The 24,945-nt window shown below is 41.1% G+C and overlaps 1 protein-coding gene and 1 long non-coding RNA gene across 4 annotated transcripts; both read left to right on the forward strand.

The window, feature by feature from the left end:
* Positions 1-280: 280 nt before the first annotated feature.
* On the forward strand, positions 281-23,659 carry LOC100710204 (UTP--glucose-1-phosphate uridylyltransferase). Of its 3 annotated transcripts, none has more exons than XM_005469764.4 (10): positions 281-489; positions 3,371-3,486; positions 5,143-5,250; positions 12,937-13,122; positions 13,259-13,392; positions 14,341-14,638; positions 14,726-14,923; positions 15,892-16,134; positions 16,538-16,642; positions 23,280-23,659. In XM_005469764.4, the coding sequence occupies exons 2-10, from the start codon at positions 3,388-3,390 to the stop codon at positions 23,385-23,387; spliced, it is 1,479 nt and encodes a 492-aa protein (XP_005469821.1). In that variant the 5' UTR covers positions 281-489; positions 3,371-3,387; the 3' UTR covers positions 23,388-23,659. The 3 variants fall into 3 exon arrangements, with proteins under 3 accessions (XP_005469821.1, XP_003459904.1, XP_025763404.1); XM_003459856.4 differs by lacking the exon at positions 281-489 and adding an exon at positions 2,493-2,679; XM_025907619.1 differs by lacking the exons at positions 281-489; positions 23,280-23,659 and adding exons at positions 2,493-2,679; positions 21,899-21,955.
* Positions 17,908-21,870, forward strand: LOC112847022 (uncharacterized). Its single transcript, XR_003220298.1, has 2 exons — positions 17,908-19,158; positions 19,297-21,870. It is a non-coding gene; the product is annotated as an uncharacterized LOC112847022 (long non-coding RNA).
* Positions 23,660-24,945: the final 1,286 nt, after the last annotated feature.

Below are 24,945 nucleotides of genomic sequence, written 5' to 3' on the forward strand. Positions count from 1 at the left end.
ATAAATAAATAATATAAAGAAATGAGGATAAAACCTGCAGCAAACGGCTTAAAAGTTTTAGATGTGACAATTTTGGGGGGCTTGGGGACGTGTTAAACAGGTGTTAACAGGGTTTGGGGTTTTATTTGTAGCGTTTTGCAGCTCTACAGAAGAAGGGTTAATGGCCAGCAGTATCGCAGTTGAAACTATGGCCGCCTGCTTCGATTGACAGGCGTTTTTAGCCAATCACCACTTGGTATTAAATGGCGCACCGTTACGTCACTTACCATCCCGTGAGCTCGCGCTGCACGGAGTTGGTTGTGGCTGCTGTCAGCTACAAGCTAAAGGCAGGATGATGACATTTCATCGTGTTGACACCTTTTAACGTTATTTGTTTTTAAATTAAAATTAACTCCCCGGTCTGAGCCCTACTCGATCCCCGTCTGAAGTTGTCCGTGTTGTTCTCGGGTGTGCTTTGAGGCTCTTCCGTTACTTTGACACTGTGTTCAGGTGAGTAAGAGCTCAGTAAGAGCTGTGGCTGCTTTGCACGAAACGTTGGTCAAAACAAGTGTTTGGAGAAGCGTAAATGAAAACTGAAAAGCACTCAAACATGAAACTGCTGGCACGAAACTGCTTCTGCCCTGTGTGCGCGATAAACAGAAACGTTTCACCACTGTCTTCACACACCCCACAGCCAAATAGCCACACAACAATCTCGAGCTGATAGCTTTAATGAATTTTAAGCAAACGTTGTAGTTTTTTCTTTGTGGTGCAATGATACGTGCCTTTACATTGTGCCAGCTGGGGTGGAATCTCAACATTTGACCTTTAAACAGCAGTGTAAAGATCAGGTCACCATTAAAGCTTCTCTAAGAACTTACTTTAAATGCAGGTGATTTCAGCACAAACCACTGATAACTTGGAAAACCAACTAAATGGATTATCTGAATGGAAGACATTTTTTTAAAAAAGTGAATAGATTTTTTTTAAATATTATTTTATTTTCAACATAGCATTTCTACACATACCAGTTTTCTTTGGAAAGCATAAATTATTTGTTTGCACACAATAAAGTAGAATAACTTAAGAAAAAAAAAAGAATGGTCAACAATATTAGCCCCCTGAAAAACTGAACTAGCATGAAGTACAGCTGTGCAATGAAATACTTTATCTCTGTAATGCTCAAAGCATGTAAAATTGAGTTCAAGGTGAAGGATAACTTCCAATTAACACACGGTATAAAAGCTTCAGCAAGGGTTTGTCACTTGAGAAAACATGCCAAAAAAACCCATTTTAGACGTTTTTCTGTACACAGTATAGAAAAAGCCTGGCAGAGATGAAAAGTGGATGATTTCAAACATGCTGAAAAGAAAACTAGTGAGAGAAGTGACTCAAGACTCCAGAACCACTACGAAGACAGTAATGACTGACTTCCCAGTCAGAAATTGTAGTCTTAAAGAAAGCCAACACCAGTACCTTGCACAACTTTGCAAGTTTACACACCAAGAAAAACTCCACTTCTGCACAAGCAATATGTTCAAGCTCAGGACAACCTGGAGAAAGATTATGCATACTGGAAGCCCATCCTTTGGTCAGATGACATTAAACTGAAGCTCTTTGGCCATAGAGACACTTCTTATGTTTAGAAAAAGAAAGGACAGGCATACAGCCCAAAGAACACCATCCTCTCAGTGAAACACTATGTTGGGAGTATTGTGAAAGGAATCATAAAGAAAGGATGTGAAGAAATTTGAAAGAAACCTCAAGCGTTCAGCAGCAAAATTAGATCTAGGTTACCGCTGTGTCTTTCAAAACAACAACCCATAACATACATCATCTCTGGTGAAGATCTACATGGAAAAGTCCAAAGTAAATATTATTGACCAACCTGGACATCCCACTGAAAGGCTGTGAACTGAAGATCATCAAATCTGCAGAAGCTTGAGAGACTCATCAAAGTAGAATGATGGGGTGGGAATCCTCAGGAGGTAGATATGAAGAAATGAGTGGCGACTTAAAACATTTGCAGAATACTGTAGAGTAAAATAGACGAATAAACAATATATTTTAGGGTGGACCTACTCTGTGACTGAGGAAGTTGTTACAGTATGAGCAATCCTGCCTCTGGTTTGTCAGCCAGATCTACCTCAAGGTTTTAAGGACTTTGCTACTTTAATGGATATTTTGGATAGTTTTTATTTTTTAATATAAAGTTGCATTTTTTTTTTAAAAAACCTTAATAGGTCAAGTTTCTGTCATCATATATTTTATTTACTTCTAATGACAGTCCCGAAATCTAGAAATCTGATTTTTTTCTGTAATGCAAGACATAAAAAGGCAAAGCATTCTCACATTTAATAAGGCTGATCCAATAAAATCTGTATTCTGTTTCTTAAAGAACTGATTAACTGAATGTTCAACGGTAGACAGCACCTTGTGACAAACCCCCTGGCAGCTTGTGATTGGTGTGTCGGGTTGGGGGCAGGCCTTGAATTAAGCTTGGGGTCACAGCAGTGGCTCTGTGAGCTTCCTCTGAGCTGAGGATGAGGAATATGTGTGTTGTTCTCTGACAGCTGCTCACCTTGTTTTTCTTTGGGACCATTTTTCACTGTGAGCTGACATACCTGCCACCAAAAGCTGCCAGCTGCTTCGTTTCTGCTGATCTTGCCACCACTGTTAAAATGTCTCTGACTGTAGCTGGTAAGTTTGCATCTTGGTTGACAGGATGGACTTTCTGAGTGCAAGTCTGTTCTCTCAGACATTAGTGTTGTTGGTGTCAATAGATTTTCAGGTTTTTGCTTAAACTCCTAGCCACCAAGATTACCAGGGGGGTAAAAAAGCCTCCTGACACACGACTTGAAGACTCCACCACGTCCTCAGACATCCTGAAAGTCAGACTTTAGTATTGACACAAACACTGATATAAAAGGACCTCGTACTGTTTTAAAATTGAGTTTCTGCTGATTGGTTTGCAGTGCACTAACTTTTTTTTTCTTAGGTAGTTAATTATTTGTTCCCAAGCTTAATGTGTGACCTAATATTTGATGTATTAAGGATAAAGTACAAGCGCTTAATTCCAGAATTACAATTCCTGTCAAACCTGAACTTTAAAGTTTTATATTTTTAAAGCACTTTTTAAATTTATGTAGCTGAAAGAGAAATAAAAGAACAGAGAAATTAGCAAAAGGAATATTAAAATTCTGACAAGTTGCAGCTGGCACCTAAGAACGCTGTAAAGAATAAATTCCAATTCACAGATTAAAATTGTTCCTTTAACTGTGGCTGTTTTTCTAAAATATATTTGGAAACCAGTAACAGCCTGTGTATTTAATCTTTGAGCAACACATCTACAGTTAAATTAAATGAAGACGATCCATGTGTGTGCTTACAGATCTGACTCGGAGAGCAATGACAGAGTTTGAGGAGAAGCTCCGTCAGCAACATGAGGATTCGATGCACCGTGAGCTGGAGGCTCTGCTCACCACAACCAACAAAGCTGAAGCAGAGGTGGGAACGGCTTTGGCTCTGCTGCACCCTCCAAACATCCCCACAAATGCTCTGAAACTCTGGAAAATCCTCTCAAGCATCACAGGACAGGAGTAAACGTGGGATTTTTCTGCATAGGATTATCTTGTGCATCCCCGGAAAAGCTTTTTCGTAATTTAATGCTATTTTTTCCCCCTACAGTTTTGTTAATTGAGGTTTCATTTACCTAATTGCAGTTAATATGTGAGAGGAAACATGCATATGTCAAATAAGGTAACACATACCCATTACTTTTACTGTACACAGACTGGCAACTGGCCATATGTAAGTTTTTTTTATGTTTGTTCTTCACATCCTTCGAGCTTTTATCATCTGCTTTCTTATCGTTTTGTTAAATGAAAATTATGGTTATATCACAGGGTTGTCACCGAGTTGGAGCGTAAGTTGTAATGACACAAAGCGTCATCAGCTTTTTTGCCATTAACCGTTTGGTTTTTACTAGTAAGTGTCATTTTTTTTCAGATTTAGCTCTGAAGCGATATGGTCTTTGAAGGATGCGGTGTTCGTACTGTAGCATAAGACAGCATCTGATTCGCTACTTTTGTTAAATTTGTAATTTTCTTTTACATTCCTGTAGTTTTGGGGGGACACATGGGGTGACAGATGCCATGGACTCATTGATCTGTTATATATGTAGAACAAATATTTGTACATTATTGTGTACAGAGAGTCCACTACGTTCATCTGAGCACGTAGATTTTGTTGGGAGAAATTTGGCCTGATGGGGGAACCTGAGGTGAACAACCCAGAGGTAAATGAAACATACCTGCTTTAGTAATCAGCCTCAGACATTATGAAGATTTTAATATGGTGTAGCTGTCATTCTGAAGGATGAATGAAGGCAATGTTGCTCTTTTTCTCTTAACATGATATAACATTAATTGATAGCTTATAAACCTGTTTTGATGACTAGGTGCTAATTTATGAAGCAAGCATATATGATTAAGTGAAAAAGCACACTTTAGATACTTCTAACCTATTTTCACACATGAACTTTGTGTTTGTATGTGAGGTCTCAAAGTTCAGGGCCACTTCCCCTAGTTGAAATGTTTTCAGTTTGTCTTTTAATGAGGTGGTTGTTCATGGTCTATGTTGATTATGTTTTTGTGCTGGTTTAAAGTGAAATAGCCATTTGATTTCTTGAAACCAGCTGTGTTCATCCAAGTTATGAAGCTTTCATCTGCTATGATCACATAAGAAGTTGAAATTCTAAAGACGTCCCTTGCTCTTGTTCTACACTACTATACCACAGTATGCAGTCCACTTTGTCCTTGTTATGCTACATAAAATATTATTAGGGGTGCACTTTAAGAAACCAGGGTAGACATGTAAACCAACCTGCAGATTACAGCTTTAATATGATTAGCTGACAAAACCAAAATGTTTGTAAATAAAATCACCTTTGTATTTTTAGTTTGAAGCTTTTATTGATGTATATCCAACCTTTCTGGCCTCCGACTGACTGTTTCTAATAAAGCTTATTTTGTATTGATTTATTTAATGTAGGCAAGGTAGTTTGAAAGCCAGTGAAAAATAACTCTAGATATATGCAAAATATAGATGTTAAACATAGATTCCTAATCAGTGAGTTTTGATATTTGACTTCTTCTGTTTCAGATCTCCAGAAAAGATTTTGATGGTTTCAAGAAGCTCTTCCACAGATTCCTGCAAGTCAAAGGGCCTTCAGTGGACTGGGCCAAGATCAACCGGCCACCGGAGGAGTTGGTGAGCACAAGATAATGTGTTTCTGGTTAACACAGGTTGAGTTTTCACGTTCCAGTGCTCTGTGCTCATGTTCAGATTGTCATATTGTCGTATGTGCTTTAAATCTTCCGTCTAAAGCGCAAGTACACAGATTGATAGTTGCACACCCTCACTGTCTGTGCATCCTCTACAGAGAAAATAAGGATGTACAGTTTGATAAGAGGGGCACCTCAGTGACAAGGGGCGATCGTAGCTCAAGAGTTGGCAGTTTGTCTTGTAATCAGAAGGTTGCCGGTTCGAGCCCTGGCTCCAACAGTCTCGGTCGTTGTGTCCTTGGGCAAGACACTTCACCCGCTGCCTACTGGTGGTGGTCAGAGGGCCCGGTGGCGCCAGGGTCCGGCAGCCTCGCCTCTGTCAGTGCACCCCAGGGTGGCTGTGGCTACAATGTAGCTTGCCATCACCAGTGTGTGAATGGGTGGATGACTGAATGTGTAAAGCGCTTTGGGGTCCTTAGGGACTAGTAAAGCGCTATACAAATACAGGCCATTTACCATTTTTACAACCATATATATTAAATTTTGTGGAATATACTAAAATATACTAAATAAAAGTAAGCTAGAATATAATCCATCTGAGAGCAACAGAAATACAGTGGCTTGCAAAAGTATTCAGCCCCCTTGAACTTTTCCACATTTTGTCACATTACAGCCACAAACATGAATCAATTTTATTGGAAAATTTATTCATGTTTGTGAAAGAGCAATACAAAGTGGTGTACACAAGAGAAGTGGAACGAAAATCATACATGATTCCAAACATTTTTTACAAATAAATAACTGAAAAGTGGGGTGTGCGTAATTATTCATCCCCCTGAGTCAATACTTTGTAGAACCACCTTTTGCTGCAATTACAGCTGCCAGTCTTTTAGGGTATGTCTCTACCAGCTTTGCACATCTACAGACTGAAATCCTTGCCCATTCTTCTGTGCAAAACAGCTCCAGCTCAGTCAGATTAGATGGACAGCGTTTGTGAACAGCAGTTTTCAGATCTTGCCACAGATTCTCGATTGGATTTAGATCTGGACTTTGACTGGGCCATTCTAACACATGGATATGTTTTGTTTTAAACCATTCCATTGTTGCCCTGGCTTTATGTTTAGGGTCGTTGTCCTGCTGGAAGGTGAACCTCCGCCCCAGTCTCAAGTCTTTTGCAGACTCCAAGAGGTTTGCTTCCAAGATTGCCCTGTATTTGGCTCCATCCATCTTCCCATCAACTCTGACCAGCTTCCCTGTCCCTGCTGAAGAGAAGCACCCCCAGAGCATGATGCTGCCACCACCATATTTGACAGTGGGGATGGTGTGTTCAGAGTGATGTGCAGTGTTAGTTTTCCGCCACACATAGCGTTTTGCATTTTGGTCTCATCTGACCAAAGCACCTTCTTCCACCTGTGTCCCCCACATGGCTTGTGGCAAACTGCAAACGGGACTTTCAACAATGGCTTTCTTCTTGCCACTCTTCCATAAAGGCCAACTTTGTGCAGTGCATGACTAATAGTTGTCCTATGGACAGGTTCCCCCACCTGAGCTGTAGATCTCTGCAGCTCGTCCAGAGTCATCATTGGCCTCTTGGCTGCATTTCTGATCAGCGCTCTCCTTGTTCGGCCTGTGAGTTTAGGTGGACGGCCTTGTCTTGGGAGGTTTACAGTTGTGCCATACTCCTTCCATTTCTGAATGATCGCTTGAACAGTGCTCTGTGGGATGTTCAAGGCTTGGGAAATCTTTTTGTAGCCTAAGCCTGCTTTAAATTTCTCAATAACTTTATCCCTGACCTGTCTGGTGTGTTCTTTGGATTTCATGGTGTTGTTGCTCCCAATATTCTCTTAGACAACCTCTGAGGCCGTCACAGAGTAGCTGTATTTGTAATGACATTAGATTACACACAGGTGCACTCTATTTAGTCATTAGCACTCATCAGGCAGTGTCTATGGGCAACTGACTGCACTCAGACCAAAGGGGGCTGAATAATTACTCACACCCCACTTTGCAGTTATTTATTTGTAAAAAATGTTTGGAATCATGTATGATTTTCGTTCCACTTCTCACGTGTACACCACTTTGTATTGGTCTTTCACGTGGAATTCCAATAAAATTGATTCATGTTTGTGGCTGTAATGTGACAAAATGTGGGAAAGTTCAAGGGGGCTGAATACTTTTGCAAGCCACTGTATGTAAGAAAAACCTGACAGTTGGGACCTGCTAACAATCCACAGCTGCACAGCTTAAACTGTAAGGGAATAATTACATAATCTACAGATGGGCAAATGTATTTTTCAAAATATTTTCTAACTGCTTCAGTTTATGTCTTATAGCTGTATACATGTTATACAGTATGTGCAGGAGCAGCATCCATTCTTAAATCAACTGCAACTTTGAACAGTCTTTGAAAAGACACTCTGAAGCTGAACTTAGCTTTTAAATTAAGAATTCAACATTTTTTAAGACTTCTAATTTTATTTGTTCAGTGTTTAATTAAATTAAGCAATGCACTTTTAATCTGCCCCTAAAAAGCAAACTCACTTACTGCATAGTTCAGCTTAATCATTAATTCAATTCAATTCATGTAGAGATGTCCTGTCCCATCTGCTCCTGTAGACCTTAAGTACCTGAGTTTGCAGCCAGCGTGGTGATGGGCTCCATGGCTGCAAACACCATCTACACTGTGCTTTATTCCAAACACCAATTTCTTTCATGTGTTAATTTATCCTTCAGATAAATTACATTCAAAGTTTAAAGAAATAAACAGGCAGCGTTTTAAAAGGCGAATTCAAAAATGAACATTTTAAAGATGAGTAATCATATTATTAGAGTACAATGTTTACTTAATAACTTGTAACTGAGTGAGGCTAGCACTTACTTACTTACCTAAGTCCAGTCTTTATGCTAAGGTTAACATGCACTCTCCTGACTCTCCTACACCACTGTGGGAACGGGTGTCATACTTCAAAAACAAGCTACTGCAACCAGATCTGAGGATAGCGAACACTCAGGGCAAAGCCAACTATTTGTCAGCATGGTGACATTTCAGACACATGTTCAGTTCCTGCCTATGGTGTTCCCAAAAATATCAGCCAAGTGAAGGTTAGGACTAAGAATAGCCTGACTACTGGAGCATTTCAGAGTGTCGTTTTAGGACAGTGAGAGTTGGGAAACACTGGTGTTTGTCTGAACACTGCTGAGCACCCACACATCTTCCACTCGCACTCCCCTTCTAACCTTAATCACCCTGTCCCTCAAAACACCGCTGTCGTCGTGAGGGCAGTTCAGAGAAAATGAGACACTGTATTGGCCTTTATATATACAGCATCGACTTTCTGGGATTTCCTTACCTGGGTGATTGAGCATGCATCAAGACAATGTGATAGAGGTTTTAAATCCTTCATTTACACAGTTTTTGACATTGTCCATGAAACGATCCTCAAATTTTCATGTGTCAGCTTATTTCACAAAGAGAGCCTCTGAATGTCTTCAACTGAATATTTTCCAGAGTTGAAACAAACACTAATATATTTACAGTCATGATGAGCTGTGGATATCTCAAAGGAATATTACAGGAATTGTGGATATTATTCATTTTTCCCATAAGAAACTAAACTGCACTGGTGGCTGTGGAGCTGTCCACTTGTTTTCTCAAGTTTTGGCCTCGTGTAGCTCAACAGGCAGAGCAGGTTCTCTATTAATCAGACGGTTTGTAGGTCAGTTCCCGGCTGCTGCAGTCTGCATGCCAAATATCCTTGAGCAAGACACTAAACCCAAGTTGCTCTCCAATACATCCACAAACGTGTGAGGAAAGACTTTACTGAGGTCACAGAGCAAACGTCACAAAGCATGAAGAGAAAAGCACTACAAGATGTTCCAGTGTTTGTTACAGTGTGACTTGCTTTATATTTAACAGTTGCTCTGTTGTTGAATAGTTGTTTATAAAAGCACAGGCAGAAATACAGCTTTGATATGGTGTGTAGTGTGACCATAAATACATGTGTCCTTTCTGTGTGTCACTCTGTGTCATGAGGTTGGAAAAGTCAGAAGGTTGCACTTCCAAAAGTAACTCTACCCATTCCAGTTACTGGAGGTTATCTGTTTTGGAAAAAGTTACTGTTTAATAATGGAACTACAAACATCCAAGTAAAACCTTAAAATAGAATACTCCCCCTGACCATAACTGTAGACTACAGTTTCACTCAGTATAGATCTAGCAGGCTTTATCTGGCATGCACCATTTGGAAGCTTAAAAAAACACCACTCATTCCAAATTAATCATTGATTCACAGGAGAAGAGATTAATTAAAAGAACCCAAATTGGTTTTCCTACACATTTTTATTTCATTCTTACTAGAAATTATATGGATATACATATATGCACATTTAGTTTATTTGTCCATGTTCCCATTTAGACTTACTAATACCCAGCTACACATATATTTGTAGCTGGGTATGCATATTTGTGTGCATATTTGTCTGAATATAAAAACGGTTCAAGGTAATGGTCTTACTGTAGACATTTGTACCACAGAAACATCTCTCTATAAAAATATACATTAACATTGAATGTGGAAGTGTTATGTTTTTCCTTATTATCTGTAATGGATATATATGCTGTTACAAACATGGTCAGTGTTTCAAATAGTGAGGTAATACCTGTGAGCTAAAAGCTCAAGCTTCACATTGCTCTGATCACAGTTTCAGTCTTTTATTACTCTTGGTTCTGTGTAATATCTGCAAGCAAATATTCCTAATACGGATGTGGTATGTTTGGGAACAAGTGAAAATTTTGTCCTTAAAGTAGAGTTGGATGTCTCAAGACCGGTCTTGGTCTCAAGACCACTTTTACGTGGTCTTGGTCTTGTCTTGGTATCGGATCCCTCGGTCTTGTCTTGGTCTCGCTGTCTCGGTCTTGCTGTCTCTGATCGACATAGTGGTTGGGAGATTTGGAGTCAACAGTATTAATGACACACAACGTAACGTTCGATAATGTGTCATGCGCAAAAGCATCAGCTCTAAGAGCCGTGCTTAGAGAGTGCTTTGTGGTGAATCAGAAGAGTCAACTCCCATTGAGCGAGAAGCGGCTCCTCACTTAATTTCCTTTCGCTGGTCAGCTCTCAGACAGTGGCTCAGCTATGCTCCAGTCCCTCCATATTGTGACCAATCACATGTGAGGATATAGGATAATATCATTATGTGAAAAACAGAGAGGGTGAGAGACGCGACAGTCAAGTGGAGCGTGCGTCTGTCCTCTCAGTAAGTGAGTGAGACAGTAGACAGCAGTGAGGAGGGCTGTGCGAGTGCATCGCAAAAACACATAAATATGCCTGACACCCGTAAACGAAGCACCATCTGGCTGCAGTTTAAAGACTTTTTTGTCTCAGTCTCTGTCTTGGTCTCGTCTCAACTTTGTCTTGGTCTTGACTCAGTCTGTCTTGGTTTTGGTCTTGGTCTTGTCTTGGTCTCGATACCCTCTGGTCTTGGTATTGTCTTGGTCTTGGTTTAGGCGGTCTTGACTACAAGTCTACCTTAAAGTTAATCTGGTAGAAGCCTGAAAAATGGGCAAGCGTGAGGATTTGAGCGAGTTAAAAGGGGGGCAAATTGTGATAGCTGGACAACTAGGTCAAAATATCTCCCAGTCTGCAGTAGTCAGCAGTGTTGGTCAAGTTACTTCAAATAGTAATTAGTTACAGATTACTTCTCCAAGAAAGGAATCCTGTTACTTTACTGATCACTTATTTTCAGAAGTTACTTTTTAAAAACATGATACACAACCTGAATACGTAATAAAGCAACAGACCTTTCAGCCCAATTCTATTATTTCTGCATAATCCAGCATATAAAATTGAATCAAATGAAAAAGTCTCTTTTTAAAACATTTTTTTAGGTTTAATCTTTCAACTCTATGCACATTGCATCAAGCAAAAATTAAATTATATGCAACAGTGTTTGACTTGAAGAAATTTGTTTAACATTTAAACCTATTTTCTGCATCTTGATGCATTCTCAATCATCCAGGAAAGTAAATCTCCAAAAGTTGAATCTGTTCATCTGGACGTAGCGTTTTGTGGGAGAAACGTTTCGTCACTCATCCAAGTGACTTCTTCAGTCTCAGCTGACTGCAGGTTTCCCCAATCTTATAAACAGTACATTTGCATAATGACTGAAACCAGCCCACTGAAGGAACAATGGGCTGGGAGGTCAGTTCCTTAATCATAATTATGCAAATTTTCATGACCACTGATCAACAATCACTGACCAAAACCCACTGATCAAAGACCACTGATCAATGGCCATGAGTACCATTCACAAAGGGAAAGGCCATCTCTGAATCGAGGAGGGGGCCTAAGGGTACATCTTTCGCCATCTTACAATGCTGTGATTGCAGCCATTCCCCACCTCTCTGTGAATGGTAGTCATGGCCATTGATCAGTGGGTTTTGGTCAGTGGTCATGAAAATTTACATAATTAAGATTAAGGAACTGACCTCCCAGCCCATTGTTCCTTCAGTGGGCTGGTTTCAGTCATTATGCAAATGTACTGTTTATAAGACTGGGGAAACCTGCAGTCAGCTGAGACTGAAGAAGTCACTTGGATGAGTGACGAAACGTTTCTCCCACAAAACGCTACGTCCAGATGAACAGATTCAACTTTTGGAGAACTATTTTCTGCATATTCCAGCATATAAAATAAAATAATGTTTTGTGTTTACACTCACTCTTTCAAATATATGCAAGTAAAACACAGCAAAATAAATAAATGAAATCAAAGACTCAGTGGCACTAAGTCCTGTCACTCTTAAATCTATTTTCACCTGTTTAGCAGGAGTAGGGCAGGTGGAGGTTTGCCCGGTGTTGCAGCAGCCATGTCAGCGGGGGGATCCTGGGGTTTCTCTGTAAATTTCACATTCCTGTGGCAGCGTGCTGCACGGTGCTTGCTCAGATTTGAAGTTGAATTTTTGTAGAAAGAAGTTTTCTTCCCACACAGAGTGTACAGCGGACGCTAATGTTTTTGTTACTTTTTACGGAATCAAACTCAAAGTAATGTCAGTACTTCCAAGCTTTAAATGCTGCATGATCATACTCTCTCATATTATAATATATATCTCATAATATATTACTCATATTATCCATTGTTGATCTGCACACGTCTGTTGCTGCCACGGACGTCGCTCGCTCGTACGTCATTGTCATAAGACACTCTCACAAACAAAATCATGGTTTAGTAACGCAGTAACGCAGCGTGCTTACAGGAAAGTACAGTAATCTGATTACTGTTTGCAATAGTAATCCCTTACTTTAGTCGTTACTTGAGAAAAGTAATCAGATTACAGTAACACACTACTTTTAATGCGTTACTGCCCATTTCTGGTGGTGACATAGCAGCTTTGAAATGAAAAATATATATAGCACTGATGGGTTTCACTGTGTAACTTGCAGTGCTGTTAGCTATGTTGAGTCTGGTTGTCTGTCCTTATCAGACTAAAGCCTGGTTGTATTGTTGCATAACATCCTGATGACATACATGTAAAACAAACTGAACTGTTTGTTCAATCTCACCTTGACCTTAACTTGAGCCTCTTCACTGTTTTGTTTTGCAGTATAAAAAAAAGCTCTACTCTTCCTGGACTTTTAACTCTCATCTTACTCATTTGTGGGTTTTTGCTCAGATCCAGCCCTATGACAGGATCAAGGCGAGGGGACTACCTGACAACATCGCTGTCAGTCTCAACAAACTTGCTGTGGTTAAACTAAATGGCGGTCTAGGAACCAGCATGGGCTGCAAGGGCCCAAAGAGTCTGATCAGTGTCCGCAATGAGAACACCTTCTTGGACTTGACGGTGAAACAAATTGAGGTAAGAATGCAGAAAAACACTGCACATCTTAACCTCTGACAATCAGGATGAGTCCAGGGTCCTGTTTTTGCCTCTGTTGAACTACCTTGAGGCAATTGTTGTTCTAACACGGTGCTATATAAATTTGTGTTTTCAGCATCTAAACAAAACCTTTAATGCTGATGTGCCGCTTGTACTCATGAACTCCTTCAACACCGACGAGGATACAAAGAAGATCCTGCAGAAATACAAACACCACCAAGTCAAAATCCACACTTTCAATCAGAGCAGGTACAGTGCGCGCGCGCACACAGACACACATGGAGAGTCTGTGAACAAAATCTGTTATGTATAAAATATGTATAAAAAGCCAGAGGTGATTAAAGAAATGGTTCATTATTTTTTTCTTGGATGGAAACAGAGACAGATGGAAGTTAAATATGTCACTGTTAAAGTGGTAAGCAGTAAAACTATAATAAATCCATTAAAAGGAAACCTGGAACATTAGTAGTGGACTAATAATCTTTGGTACATTCTTAAAAAAACAAAACCTGGAAGGAAGACAACAATGCTGGATGATTGCTGGATCCATTCAGAACATCCAGCCAAGTAAAGACAAGATCACTGTCCATCAGACCTGATGTTGTTATTCAGGTCTGCATTGAAAAGAAGACTTCACAAGAGCAAACACAGAGGACTCATCACAAAGTACAATCCAGTGATTTGACTCCAGAGCGAAACAGTCAGATTAGGCTTTAGGACAAAGACTATAAGAAAAAATAAGAAAAGCAAGTTTTTAGAAGACTTGAAATGTCTCTTGATTTGAAGCACACTACATCAGCTATAAAGAAGAACAGGCATGTATGCATCAGTATGCACTACAAATTTTTATGATGATGTGAAAAAACATTTCCAGATTCTGAACATATATAGAGCTATGCTGTCTTCTCTGATTTGGTAGTAAACAGTACAAAAGTACACAAAATATAGAAAAATATAGTTTAGAAGTCAGTGATTTGAGCATTAAACGTTTGTGCACACAGATTTGTGTGTAAAAACTGTTATTAGACGAGGGCCATTGTTTACATCTGCTTTCCAAAATGAAAAAGTAAAATTGTCAAAGTTGCTTTGAGGGTAAATTTCTTTTCTCCACCATCTGATTTTCCTTCACTTCTCTTGGAATAGAGAGATCTTCAGTTCTTTATAGTCTAAATGAGGGACTCTTTATTTTCTTAATAGGTATCCGAGGATCAACAAGGAGTCCCTCCTGCCGATTGCTAAGAGCATGGGCACCAGTGGCGAAAATGCTGAGGCCTGGTACCCGCCAGGGCACGGAGACATCTACGCCAGCTTCCACAACTCCGGGCTCCTGGACAAACTCATTGCTGAAGGGAAAGAGTACATCTTTGTTTCCAACATCGACAACCTGGGAGCCACAGTTGACCTGTTCATCCTCAACCATCTGATGAGCCAGCCGGCCGACAAACGCTGCGAGTTCATCATGGAGGTCACAGACAAGACCAGAGCTGACGTCAAGGTATGTTTAGTATCTCCCTCATGGCGATCTGATCCAGGCTGAAGAAAGTGTGGCTCGGCTTGTACAGCCTGTCTCCCTTCTGTCCAGGGTGGTACTCTGATCCAGTATGAGGATCATCTGAGGCTGCTGGAGATCGCACAGGTCCCTAAGGCCCACGTTGACGAATTTAAGTCTGTTACCAAGTTCAAGATCTTCAACACCAACAATTTGTGGATCTCTCTGCCCGCCATCAAGAGGTTGCAAGAGAAGAACTCCATGGACCTGGAGATCATCGTCAATCCAAAGGTAATCCTTCTGTGGAAATCTTTTTGTTTAACATTTTGCTGTTAGACTCATTTGTAGAAATGAGGCCTTTCAAGAAGCACGGGAGCTACCACTGCAAAAACATTACCACTGACCTCAGCCAAAGGAATCCAGTGTGCCTGACATGAGTGACACTGTGATTCCCTTTTCATGGATAACTTTAAAAAAAAACAAAAAAACACCTGCCTTATGACTAAGCAACAATTCTCAGATCCTTCTTAAATACAACCATCCAACAAAGAGGCACCACTTGGTGTTGGGAGGAAAAAGAGTTGAATGTAAAACTCAGAACTAAATGTAGAACATAAAAGTTGCTCCTAGAGGCTGCAAAGTTTGTAACTTGTAATGTCAAATTTTTATCTGAAAACTGATATATAAGAATCAAAGTACAACAAAATTCTTAAGGAATGTACCTTTAAAAACCTTATAATCAGAGTCTTGAGCTTTCTGATGTTGTGATATAAAAGCGATATTTTAAAGGTACTTCAAGTAATGTCTGAAAAGTTTCAGGGGCAGTGTTAAAATGTTTTGGGTGTGTGCTGCTTGTCTTTTACTTTTTCTTTTTAGCCCTGCTTCCATTTTCTCAAGAGGCTTTATCTTTTCTGAGACGAATACTGTTAATATGTTGTCTTAGGATACAAATTGGTATGAACTGTTATGAGCAGTTTTGTTGTGAGCAGAAAAAACTGCTATGAGCAGAAATCTATGAGCAGTTTTTTCTGCACATTTTGTCAATAGATTTGGTTTATTTTGAAAGCTATTTTTGAACACAGGACTTGTGTAAAGTCCTATGTTCAAAAAATTTGTTCATTCCACTCCTTATCTAAGTGTATTAGTACCCCACTAAGATGAGTGAACTATAAGGAGTAGAATGAACAAATTTGATTATGAGCCTGCTGAAACTGTCAGGTTTTTCCTCCTATTGAGTGAAGCCCTCCATCTCTCTGTAGACCCTGGATGGTGGGCTGAATGTCATCCAGCTAGAGACAGCTGTGGGTGCTGCCATCAAAAGCTTTAACAATGCCATGGGCGTGAACGTGCCCCGTAGCCGCTTCCTGCCCGTAAAGACATCATCTGACCTGCTGCTGGTGATGTCCAATCTGTACACCCTGGACGCCGGCTCTCTCACCATGAGCAAGAAGAGAGAGTTTCTGACCACGCCTCATGTCAAACTGGGCAGCTCCTTCACAAAGGTCAGCTGCCACCCAGAAAGCATCATCTGTACTCTCAATCCAAGCCTCTCTCAGCTTCTGTACTTTATCATTGGGTGCAATAAGGAATTGACAGGTTTAATCGCTTTATATTTCTAATTAAATCTAACTACAAGTTAACTAAAGGAAAAAAAATCAATTCTCAGGAAATGGAAAGATAATGTTTTCAGCTACAACATCACGATACGCCAGACCTGTTTGCTGTTCAGCGTAGTGAGAAAGTAGGACCATGTTGCAATTCTTCAAACATTTCAGTTTAAATGAAGTTTTATTTAAATAGTGCCAAATCTGAACAGTCATCTTAAGGTGTTTTAAGTTATGTTAGAGACCCTAAATAATAAAATCAGTGTTGCTTGATGGGATTTTTTTTTTTTTTGCTCCACAGGTTCAGGAGTTTCTGGCAAGATTTGAAAACATCCCTGACATGTTGGAGCTTGATCATCTCACTGTGTCTGGAGACGTCACCTTCGGGAAGAACGTCTCTCTCAAAGTAAGCAACAGCTCCAATAACTGAGGTGCAGTTGAACAGCTCCACCTATAGGCTTAAATCGAATACTTCTACAGAGTATTATTTCAGCTCTCTGAATTGAATTAACGTCAAGCCTTATTCGGGCCTACAGTACTGTTCCAGAAATTAGAAAGGAATTCCACCTTAACTGAACTTTTTGAGATATTTAGGAATGTATTTGCCAAAAGAAACGTCCTTCGATATGAATTTATAAAATTAAAATCTTTCCTTGATCTTTTTATTCCAGCCAATCCCAACAGAAATTCCATTGCAACTATTTTATGATTTGAATGAGATCATTTTGAGATTTATTTTGCAGGGAAAGAAACTCAGAGTTAAATTTTAAAACACTGCAACTCTCCAAGGAAATGGGGGCGGCCCCACCCAATTTTGAGGATTATTACTATGCAGACCAGATTAAACATTTCATTTATGTTCCATGTTAGACATAATAACGAGCAGCTCCCTCACTTTTTAACTTGAATAACCATTGTGAACATATTGATTGAAATTTAGAGCAAATAGGTAGTGCATACAAAGAATGTTTAGTTCACCTTTTAACATGTTTGCTCAAAGAAAGACCAACTTAAAGATTTTTAGCCAGTGTGATGGACCAAGCAGTGAAGGAAACTTAGGCACAGGTTAAAGTCCAAAAAAATGATTTTTTATTTAACCCAAGAAACATAATTGCTTAAATCATGCAAAAAGAATCAAAATCTTGGGCCCATAAAAGAGGTCAAAATAACAGAACTCTACTCAAAATTGACAACACTACTGATAACTCAAACAAACTGACCTAACTTAACGAGACAAAGGGGAAACTTAAATAGTGGCTGATCAGCCCACAAAAAACACAAGAAGGGGTAAAACACACAAAACCTAACTAAACCAAACATAATGAACTCCAATTCCCCCCCCATGGTCCCAAGTTATGGAATGAACCAATTAGCAGTCTTCCATCAAAGCTCGCTCCGCCCCTTTTCCACCTCTTGGCTCCTCAATCAAGGGACTGGAGCAGCTGCAACTAAGGTAACTCAGAAAACAAAAGATTAATCATACATAACAGTGTAAACTAAAATGTGCGCACTTATTTTAGAATGCAGTGTTATGTAGATATGTGAATTAACTCTAAACCGAAACCAGTTATTTATTGTCCTGTAAATTAATTCCTATATTTAAAGAAAGACAAATGTGAATGCAATGTTACTTATAAGCCTCTACACTAACATGGTGGATATTACCACTGTGTGGCTGTAAGTACAGCCATCACACACTCCCCCTCTTCAGATCTCTCCCTGGGACAGCGAGAGAGACAGTCTGCAGTGCAGTTATCTTTGCCGGGGATGTGGTTGATGAAGCGGAATGGCTGGATTGCAAGGTACCATCGCGTGATCCTTCCATTTGTGTCCTTCATTCTCTCTATCCATTGAAGAGCCTTGTGGTCCGTTTCCAATATGAACTCCCGTCCGAGAAGATAATACCTAAAGGAGTCCAGGGCCCATTTGATGGCAAGTCCCTCCTTCTCGATGGTCGAGTATCGCACTTCCCTCGGAAACAGCTTGCGGCTGATGAAGGCCACTGGATGACGCTCTCTAGGCGGTCCCTGTAACTGTGAGGCATCAGTCTGAAGAATGAAATTTCTCTCAAAATCAGGGCTGTGCAAGACTGGGCTCTTACTCAGATTGTCGTAGGTCCTGAAAAGCCATCTTAGCCTCCTCTGTCCAGGTGATCTTATTGGGACTTCGGGCACCAGTCAGATCCGTCAGAAGAGCTGCCCCGGTGGAGAAATGAGGGATAAACCGATGATAGAATCCTGCCATACCTAAAAACGATCTCAGCTGTTTTCTGGTCTCTGGCAAGGGACAGGATTCTATGGCGGTGACCTTATTGACTTGAGGTTTTATTACTCCCATTTCCAATCACAAACCCAAGGTACTCAGTTTCAGCCTTCGCAATGGCACACTTAGCTGGATTAACAGTCAACCCTGCAGACTGAAGACGCCCCAATACCTTCTCCAGGTGTTGTAGATGTTCTTCCCAGGTAGAACTGAAAATCACTATGTCATCAAGGTAGGCTGCAGCAAAATCAGACATGTCAGACAGTACCTGGTCCATCAGTCTCTGGAATGTTGCTGGGGCACCATGCAGTCCAAAGGGCATGACTTTAAACTGGAACAAGCCCCACGGGGTCCGGAAAGCAGTCAGCTCTTTTGAGCGCTCAGTCAGTGGTACCTGCCAATAACCCTTGCAGAGGTCTATTGTTGTCAGGTATCTGGCCTTCCCAAGGCGCTCAACCATGTCATCAATGCGGGGAGTTGGATATGAATCAAATTGTGATATTGCATTCAGGTACCTGAAGTCTATGCAGAAACGGATACTACCATCCTTCTTTGGCACCAGGACCACTGGGTGGCACCACTCACTCTTTGAGGCTTCAATGATTCCTAGTGACAACATCAGGTCGATCTCCTCTTTCAACGGGATCAGTAGACGCTCAGGTATCCTTTAACTCATTCTCCTCACAGAAGCGCCATCTTTCAACACAATGTCATGTTCCACAATGTCCGTTCTACCAGGATTTTCGCTGAACACATCTAATTTACACAGGTTTCTCACCTGAGCCTGTCTTTCCTCAGGAAGATGGTTGAGATCCAGGTCCTGAGGAGTGGGTTTTGGCAGATACTGATCATCCACTTCCTCCTCCTCCGAAACCTCCCGGATCAGAAAGACATCTGCTTTTGGTCTCTCCACCCATTCCTTAAGCAGGTTAATGTGCAGTACTCTGCTGGAGCGGGGCTGATCTGGAATAGCAACCTTATAGGTTGTTTGCCCAAGTTTCTTTTGGATCTCATATGGCCCTTGCCACTTTGCTAACAGCTTACTGTCATCACTTGGAAGAAGCACCAGCACCTTCTGACCAGGACTGAAGGATCTTTGCCGAGCTGACTGGTCGTACCAGGCCTTCTGGTGCTGCTGTGCTTCTGCTTTGTGGGCTTGGGCCAGCTCCGTCATCTTCTCCAACCGTTCCCGCATCTGGACAACATAAGAGACAACATTGACAGCCTGTGATCTTTCTTGGTCACCCTCCCAAGTCTCCCTCAGAAGAGACAAGGGGCCTCATACCTCATGGCCATACAATAATTCAAAAGGTGAAAAACCTGTAGAGGCCTGGGGTACTTCTCTATATGCAAAGAGGAGGTAGGGCAGCCACCGATCCCAGTCTGTACCAGTTTCATTGACAAATTTACGTAACATTTGTTTCAGGGTCTGATTGAAGCGCTCTGTTAGGCCATCTGTCTGAGGATGGTATGGCGTTGTCCTCAGGCTCTTAATCCCAAGGAGCTGGTACACCTGCTTCAACAAAGTGGACATAAAATTAGTGCCACGGTCAGTAAGAATCTCACGAGGAAAACCAACCCTTGAGAAGAACTGTATGAGACAGAGGGCGACTGCTTTGGCTTTTATTGATCTCAAAGGAAAGACCTCCGGATATTTTGTAGCGTAATCTGTCACAACAAGCATGTAACGGTTGCCTGCCTTGCTTCTTTCTAGAGGACCAACAATGTCCATTCCTAGCCGTTCAAATGGAGTGCTGATAATTGGTAGAGACTGGAGAGGAGCTCTGGAGGGGATTTTAAGAGAAGACTTCTGGCACTGAGGGCAGCTTTTGCAGAACAGTGTCACATCTGAGCACATTCCAGGCCAATGAAAATAGTTTTTAATGCGGGCCATGGTTTTGTGCTTTCCCAAGTGGCCAGCCCATGGAATGGAGTGTCCCAAGGAGAGCACCACCTTCTGAACTGCTCTAGGAACCACCAACTGTAATGCTGAACCCTGCTGACGATACAGAATGCCATCCTTCAGCAGAAACTCCCCCTTGCTGTTCAGATCTTGCTTAGTTCCTTGGTTCCTCTCTGCAGCTTTCTGGAACAGAGATGTTAGAGATGGATCGTCATGTTGCATTTCAATAATATTAGCAGGGATTTTAAAACCCAAAGGTAACTCAGGCTCTGTGCTATGAGCTGCTCGAACAGCATTATGTAGAAACGTCTCTTGCCTTCTCTGTCTACGTGACTTACGAGACTTCCCGGGTGCAGTCTCTATGTCCACATCATAGAAGGGCAAGGCACGGAGTGGGTGTAGGGATTCCTCTTTCTTCTTAGCTTGAGCTCTTGTTACTGCAACATTGCATGTATGACTAGGATTCAGCAAGTCAAACAACACAGGCAGATCTCGACCCAGCACTACTAGAAACGGCAGATTCTCTGCAACACCAATATTTAGAATATAGGTTTGTCCTTGTACCTTGATGTACAGATCTGCTGTTGGATATGACCTCTCATCTCCATGAATGCAGCAAACAGGGATTGTCTCCACATTATTAACTTTATTTGCAGGAACAAAGTCTCGGTGCACAAGAGTCTGAGTACTTCCTGAGTCAACAAGGGCCTTTAATGGTTTCCCATCAACCTCAGCTAAGGTCATTTTGAAACCATTCTCAAACTCCACTTTAGGTTCCACACTTTGTCGGGGCACAAAACACATCTGAGTTATTTTTGTAGAATTCTTCGGGCACATCGGTTTTGTGTGGCCCTCCATTCCACACAAATAACAAATCACAGTCTTGGGTGGAGATCTTGACGGCATATTGACAGACTGGCTTTTTGGAGGTTTACTCACCCCTGCTTTCTGGTAGTGAGGTACAGATTTTGAAACATCTCTCATTTTCCATGCTGTGTGGCTCCATGGCTGTCCTTTTCTCCGTGCCGCCACAAACACATCAGCCAGTTCTGCAGCCGCCGCAGCAGAGTTTGGATTGCGTTCTTTAATCCATATCTGTAACTCAGGAGACAACATTCTCAAGTATTGTTCTAAAATTAATATTTCACCAACCTCATGCACCGTTTTTCCTTTTGGCTTTACCCACTTCTCATATAACTCTTTCAATCTTGCATATAGTTCTTTTGGATTCTCATCAGGTTTTACCTCCAGTGAACGGAATCTCAGTCTATATGTCTCAGGATTAATGTCATATTTTTGAAGGATAGCTGCTTTAACTTTGTCATAATCTAGAGAGTCATCCATATCCATATGAACATATGCACCTCTTGCTTTGCCAGTGAGTAAAGGAATCAGATGAAAAACCCAGTCCATTTTTTGCCACCGGCAAACTACAGCCATGTGTTCAAATGTTGTTAAAAAATGTTCAATATCATCCTCTTCTGTCAATTTTTCCAGCCTGGGTTCATGAAAACGAGACTGACCTGATTGAGGATGTATTTGCTCATTACTGGAGCCAGCACAGGGAGGATCCTCCTCTTCAAAGGACTCTACCTCTGGTTGTTGAGGTTCCTCCATTTGAGGCTCAGGGACCGGGGAGGTACGAGCTTGCACTTCTACCTGCAACAGCTGAAACTGATGTTGCAGTGCTTTAAAGCGCTGTTCCTGGCGGGTAAACTCCTCCCTTCTTCTTGCTTCCTCGGCCTCCTGCTGACCCATATGAGAACGAAGGATGGAAATCAGTTCTGACATTGTCGGCTCCTTACCTTGGGTCTCAGTGCTATCCACCCCTCCAGAGGCTCCATTTTCCTCTCCTCCTTCTTCTTGCTCTACCACTCCAACTGGCTGGTTTTGACAATCTCCTTTTGCTCCTCTGCCACTCCTTCCCATTCTGTGCATGGCTTGATAAGTGAAGAGGGGAAAAAAAAAAGAGAAAAAAATCCTGTGCCTTCAACTGCTGATCCCACTCCTGACACCACTTGTGATGGACCGAGCAGTGAAGGAAACTTAGGCACAGGTTAAAGTCCAAAAAAATGATTTTTTATTTAACCCAAAAAACATAATTGGTTAAATCATGCAAAAAGAATCAAAATCTTGGGCCCATAAAAGAGGTCAAAATAACAGAACTCTACTCAAAATTGACAACACTACTGATAACTCAAACAAACTGACCTAACTTAACGAGACAAAGGGGAAACTTAAATAGTGGCTGATCAGCCCACAAAAAACACAAGAAGGGGTAAAACACACAAAACCTAACTAAACCAAACATAATGAACTCCAATTCCCCCCCCATGGTCCCAAGTTATGGAATGAACCAATTAGCAGTCTTCCATCAAAGCTCGCTCCACCCCTTTTCCACCTCTTGGCTCCTCAATCAAGGGACTGGAGCAGCTGCAACTAAGGTAACTCAGAAAACAAAAGATTAATCATACATAACAGTGTAAACTAAAATGTGCGCACTTATTTTAGAATGCAGTGTTATGTGGATATGTGAATTAACTCTAAACCGAAACCAGTTATTCATTGTCCTGTAAATTAATTCCTATATTTAAAGAAAGACAAATGTGAATGCAATGTTACTTATAAGCCTCTACACTAACATGGTGGATATTACCACTGTGTGGCTGTAAGTGCAGCCATCACAGCCAGACTCAACAATATTCATGGAGCTTATCCCAGCTGCCACAGGGCGGGAGGCAGGATACACCCTGGACTGGTCACCAGTCAGGGCTACTCAACTATAATTTTTAACAGTAACCTTTGATGTCAAACAGAGGTTGCAAGAACACGTGACATTTCTGTCAGTTTTTCACTCGTTGATCTTTCCATTCATCAGGGTACTGTCATCATCATAGCTAATCATGGTGACCGGATAGATATTCCTGCTGGAGCAATGCTGGAGAACAAGATTGTTTCAGGAAATCTGCGGATCCTTGACCATTGAGGCCTTCTGGGAAAAATGCTCAAAGCCATTTGGATCTTAAAGATGACTTTTAAGAGATTCTGTTCTTCTGCCCACTGATGAACAGCAGGGTTGTTACAGCTTTTGTATTAAACAGTTAAGCCAGTGTAAAGTCAGCCTGAAAAGGTCAGAGGTCAAACTCACCCTGCTTCCAAATTTTCCAAATTTGCTATTACTGCAGACAATCACTGTAAAGTCTGGCTCACTGTGGTCATCTGTTTTCCTGTGTCAATAAAAAAGTGCAGTACGGGTCAGCAGAGCTTCCTGTATTTTGTGGAAAAGTTGGACTCATTCTTTATTTACTTTGTTTTTTTTATGAGCATTAAGAGCTGTAACCCCATTAACATATAAAGTGATAAAACTGTCAATTCCTTATTGCACCCATATAAAAGATCAGTGAAAAATGATGCTCCTGGTCTTGCTCGACACCTGACACTCGGCCTTTGGGGACTTAAAAACCTGTTTGATCTTAGTTGCAGACTCAGATTGGATCACTACTGATGATCCTCCACACAAAACTCAGAAATGTTAATTTCATCACAGAGCACAGTGTTAAATGGTCAGAAGAGAGATTCATATATACTAGAATTCAGGTTTTTATACCCAAATCAAAAAGTAACTAGAATAAATAATAAAGTGCTTTTTTTGGTCTACATTTTGTCATTCAGAGCTTGCACATAACTAGTGACTTTGGTAATTATTAATATTGTTAATTTGGGGCATCTGTGGCAACTCTGTTCTGTTCTAATAAATAAACAAACATACACCAGTCCCCCTCGCTGGAATCTGCTTGAGCTGCTCCTCCAGTTTCCTACCCACTGGGATCACTTCATCTGCTCCAGCTCTCTTCAGCTCCTGGTACTTGTCTCTTTTTTTCCATGTTCTTTCTTCCTGATGTTGCTGTCTGTGTTTGTGATAGATGTGGCAATCTCAGCAATCTTCTCCTCCCTGTCAGCCACCACCATCTCTAGTTGGTTGGCAAAAAGCTGCTTGGAACTCAAATTGTCACAGGACCCTAACCCTGCTGTTCTCAATCACCTTTGGTGCTGTCTCCCATCAGGGCTTGGGACTTCCAGTCCACAGGTGTTCCTGTACACCATCTTAGTCACTTGATTGTGCCTTTCAGTGTATGAGTCACAGTTGGAGAATCTCAGTCTTGTTGGCTGTGGTTGACTCCTGCCTCTGGTCCTTGTGGTGCCACGGCTAGAGTTTTGTGCTGTCGTTTAGGCTGGCCTGTTCTAGCTCATTGGTAGGAGTTCTTGATGCTGTTTTTTTTTTTTTTAGTTATCAAGTAATAGTAATATTTCAAGTAATATCCTTGTGATGTTTTTGGCTGTTCCATCAACCATGGATCTGACAAACCTTTCATGTCTCTTTTTAGTCATTGTCATTCTCACCGTCTAGAGCAGGGGTGCCCAATCCCAGTCCTCGAGAGCTACCGTCCTACAGCTTTTAGATGCATCCTTGGTCAGACACACCTGAATCAAATGAATGGCTTGTTATCAGGCCTTTGCCAAACTTGGTGGCATACAGAAGAGGT

This window comes from Oreochromis niloticus, linkage group LG6 (assembly GCF_001858045.2).
Source record: "Oreochromis niloticus isolate F11D_XX linkage group LG6, O_niloticus_UMD_NMBU, whole genome shotgun sequence".
Taxonomy (NCBI): domain Eukaryota; kingdom Metazoa; phylum Chordata; class Actinopteri; order Cichliformes; family Cichlidae; genus Oreochromis; species Oreochromis niloticus.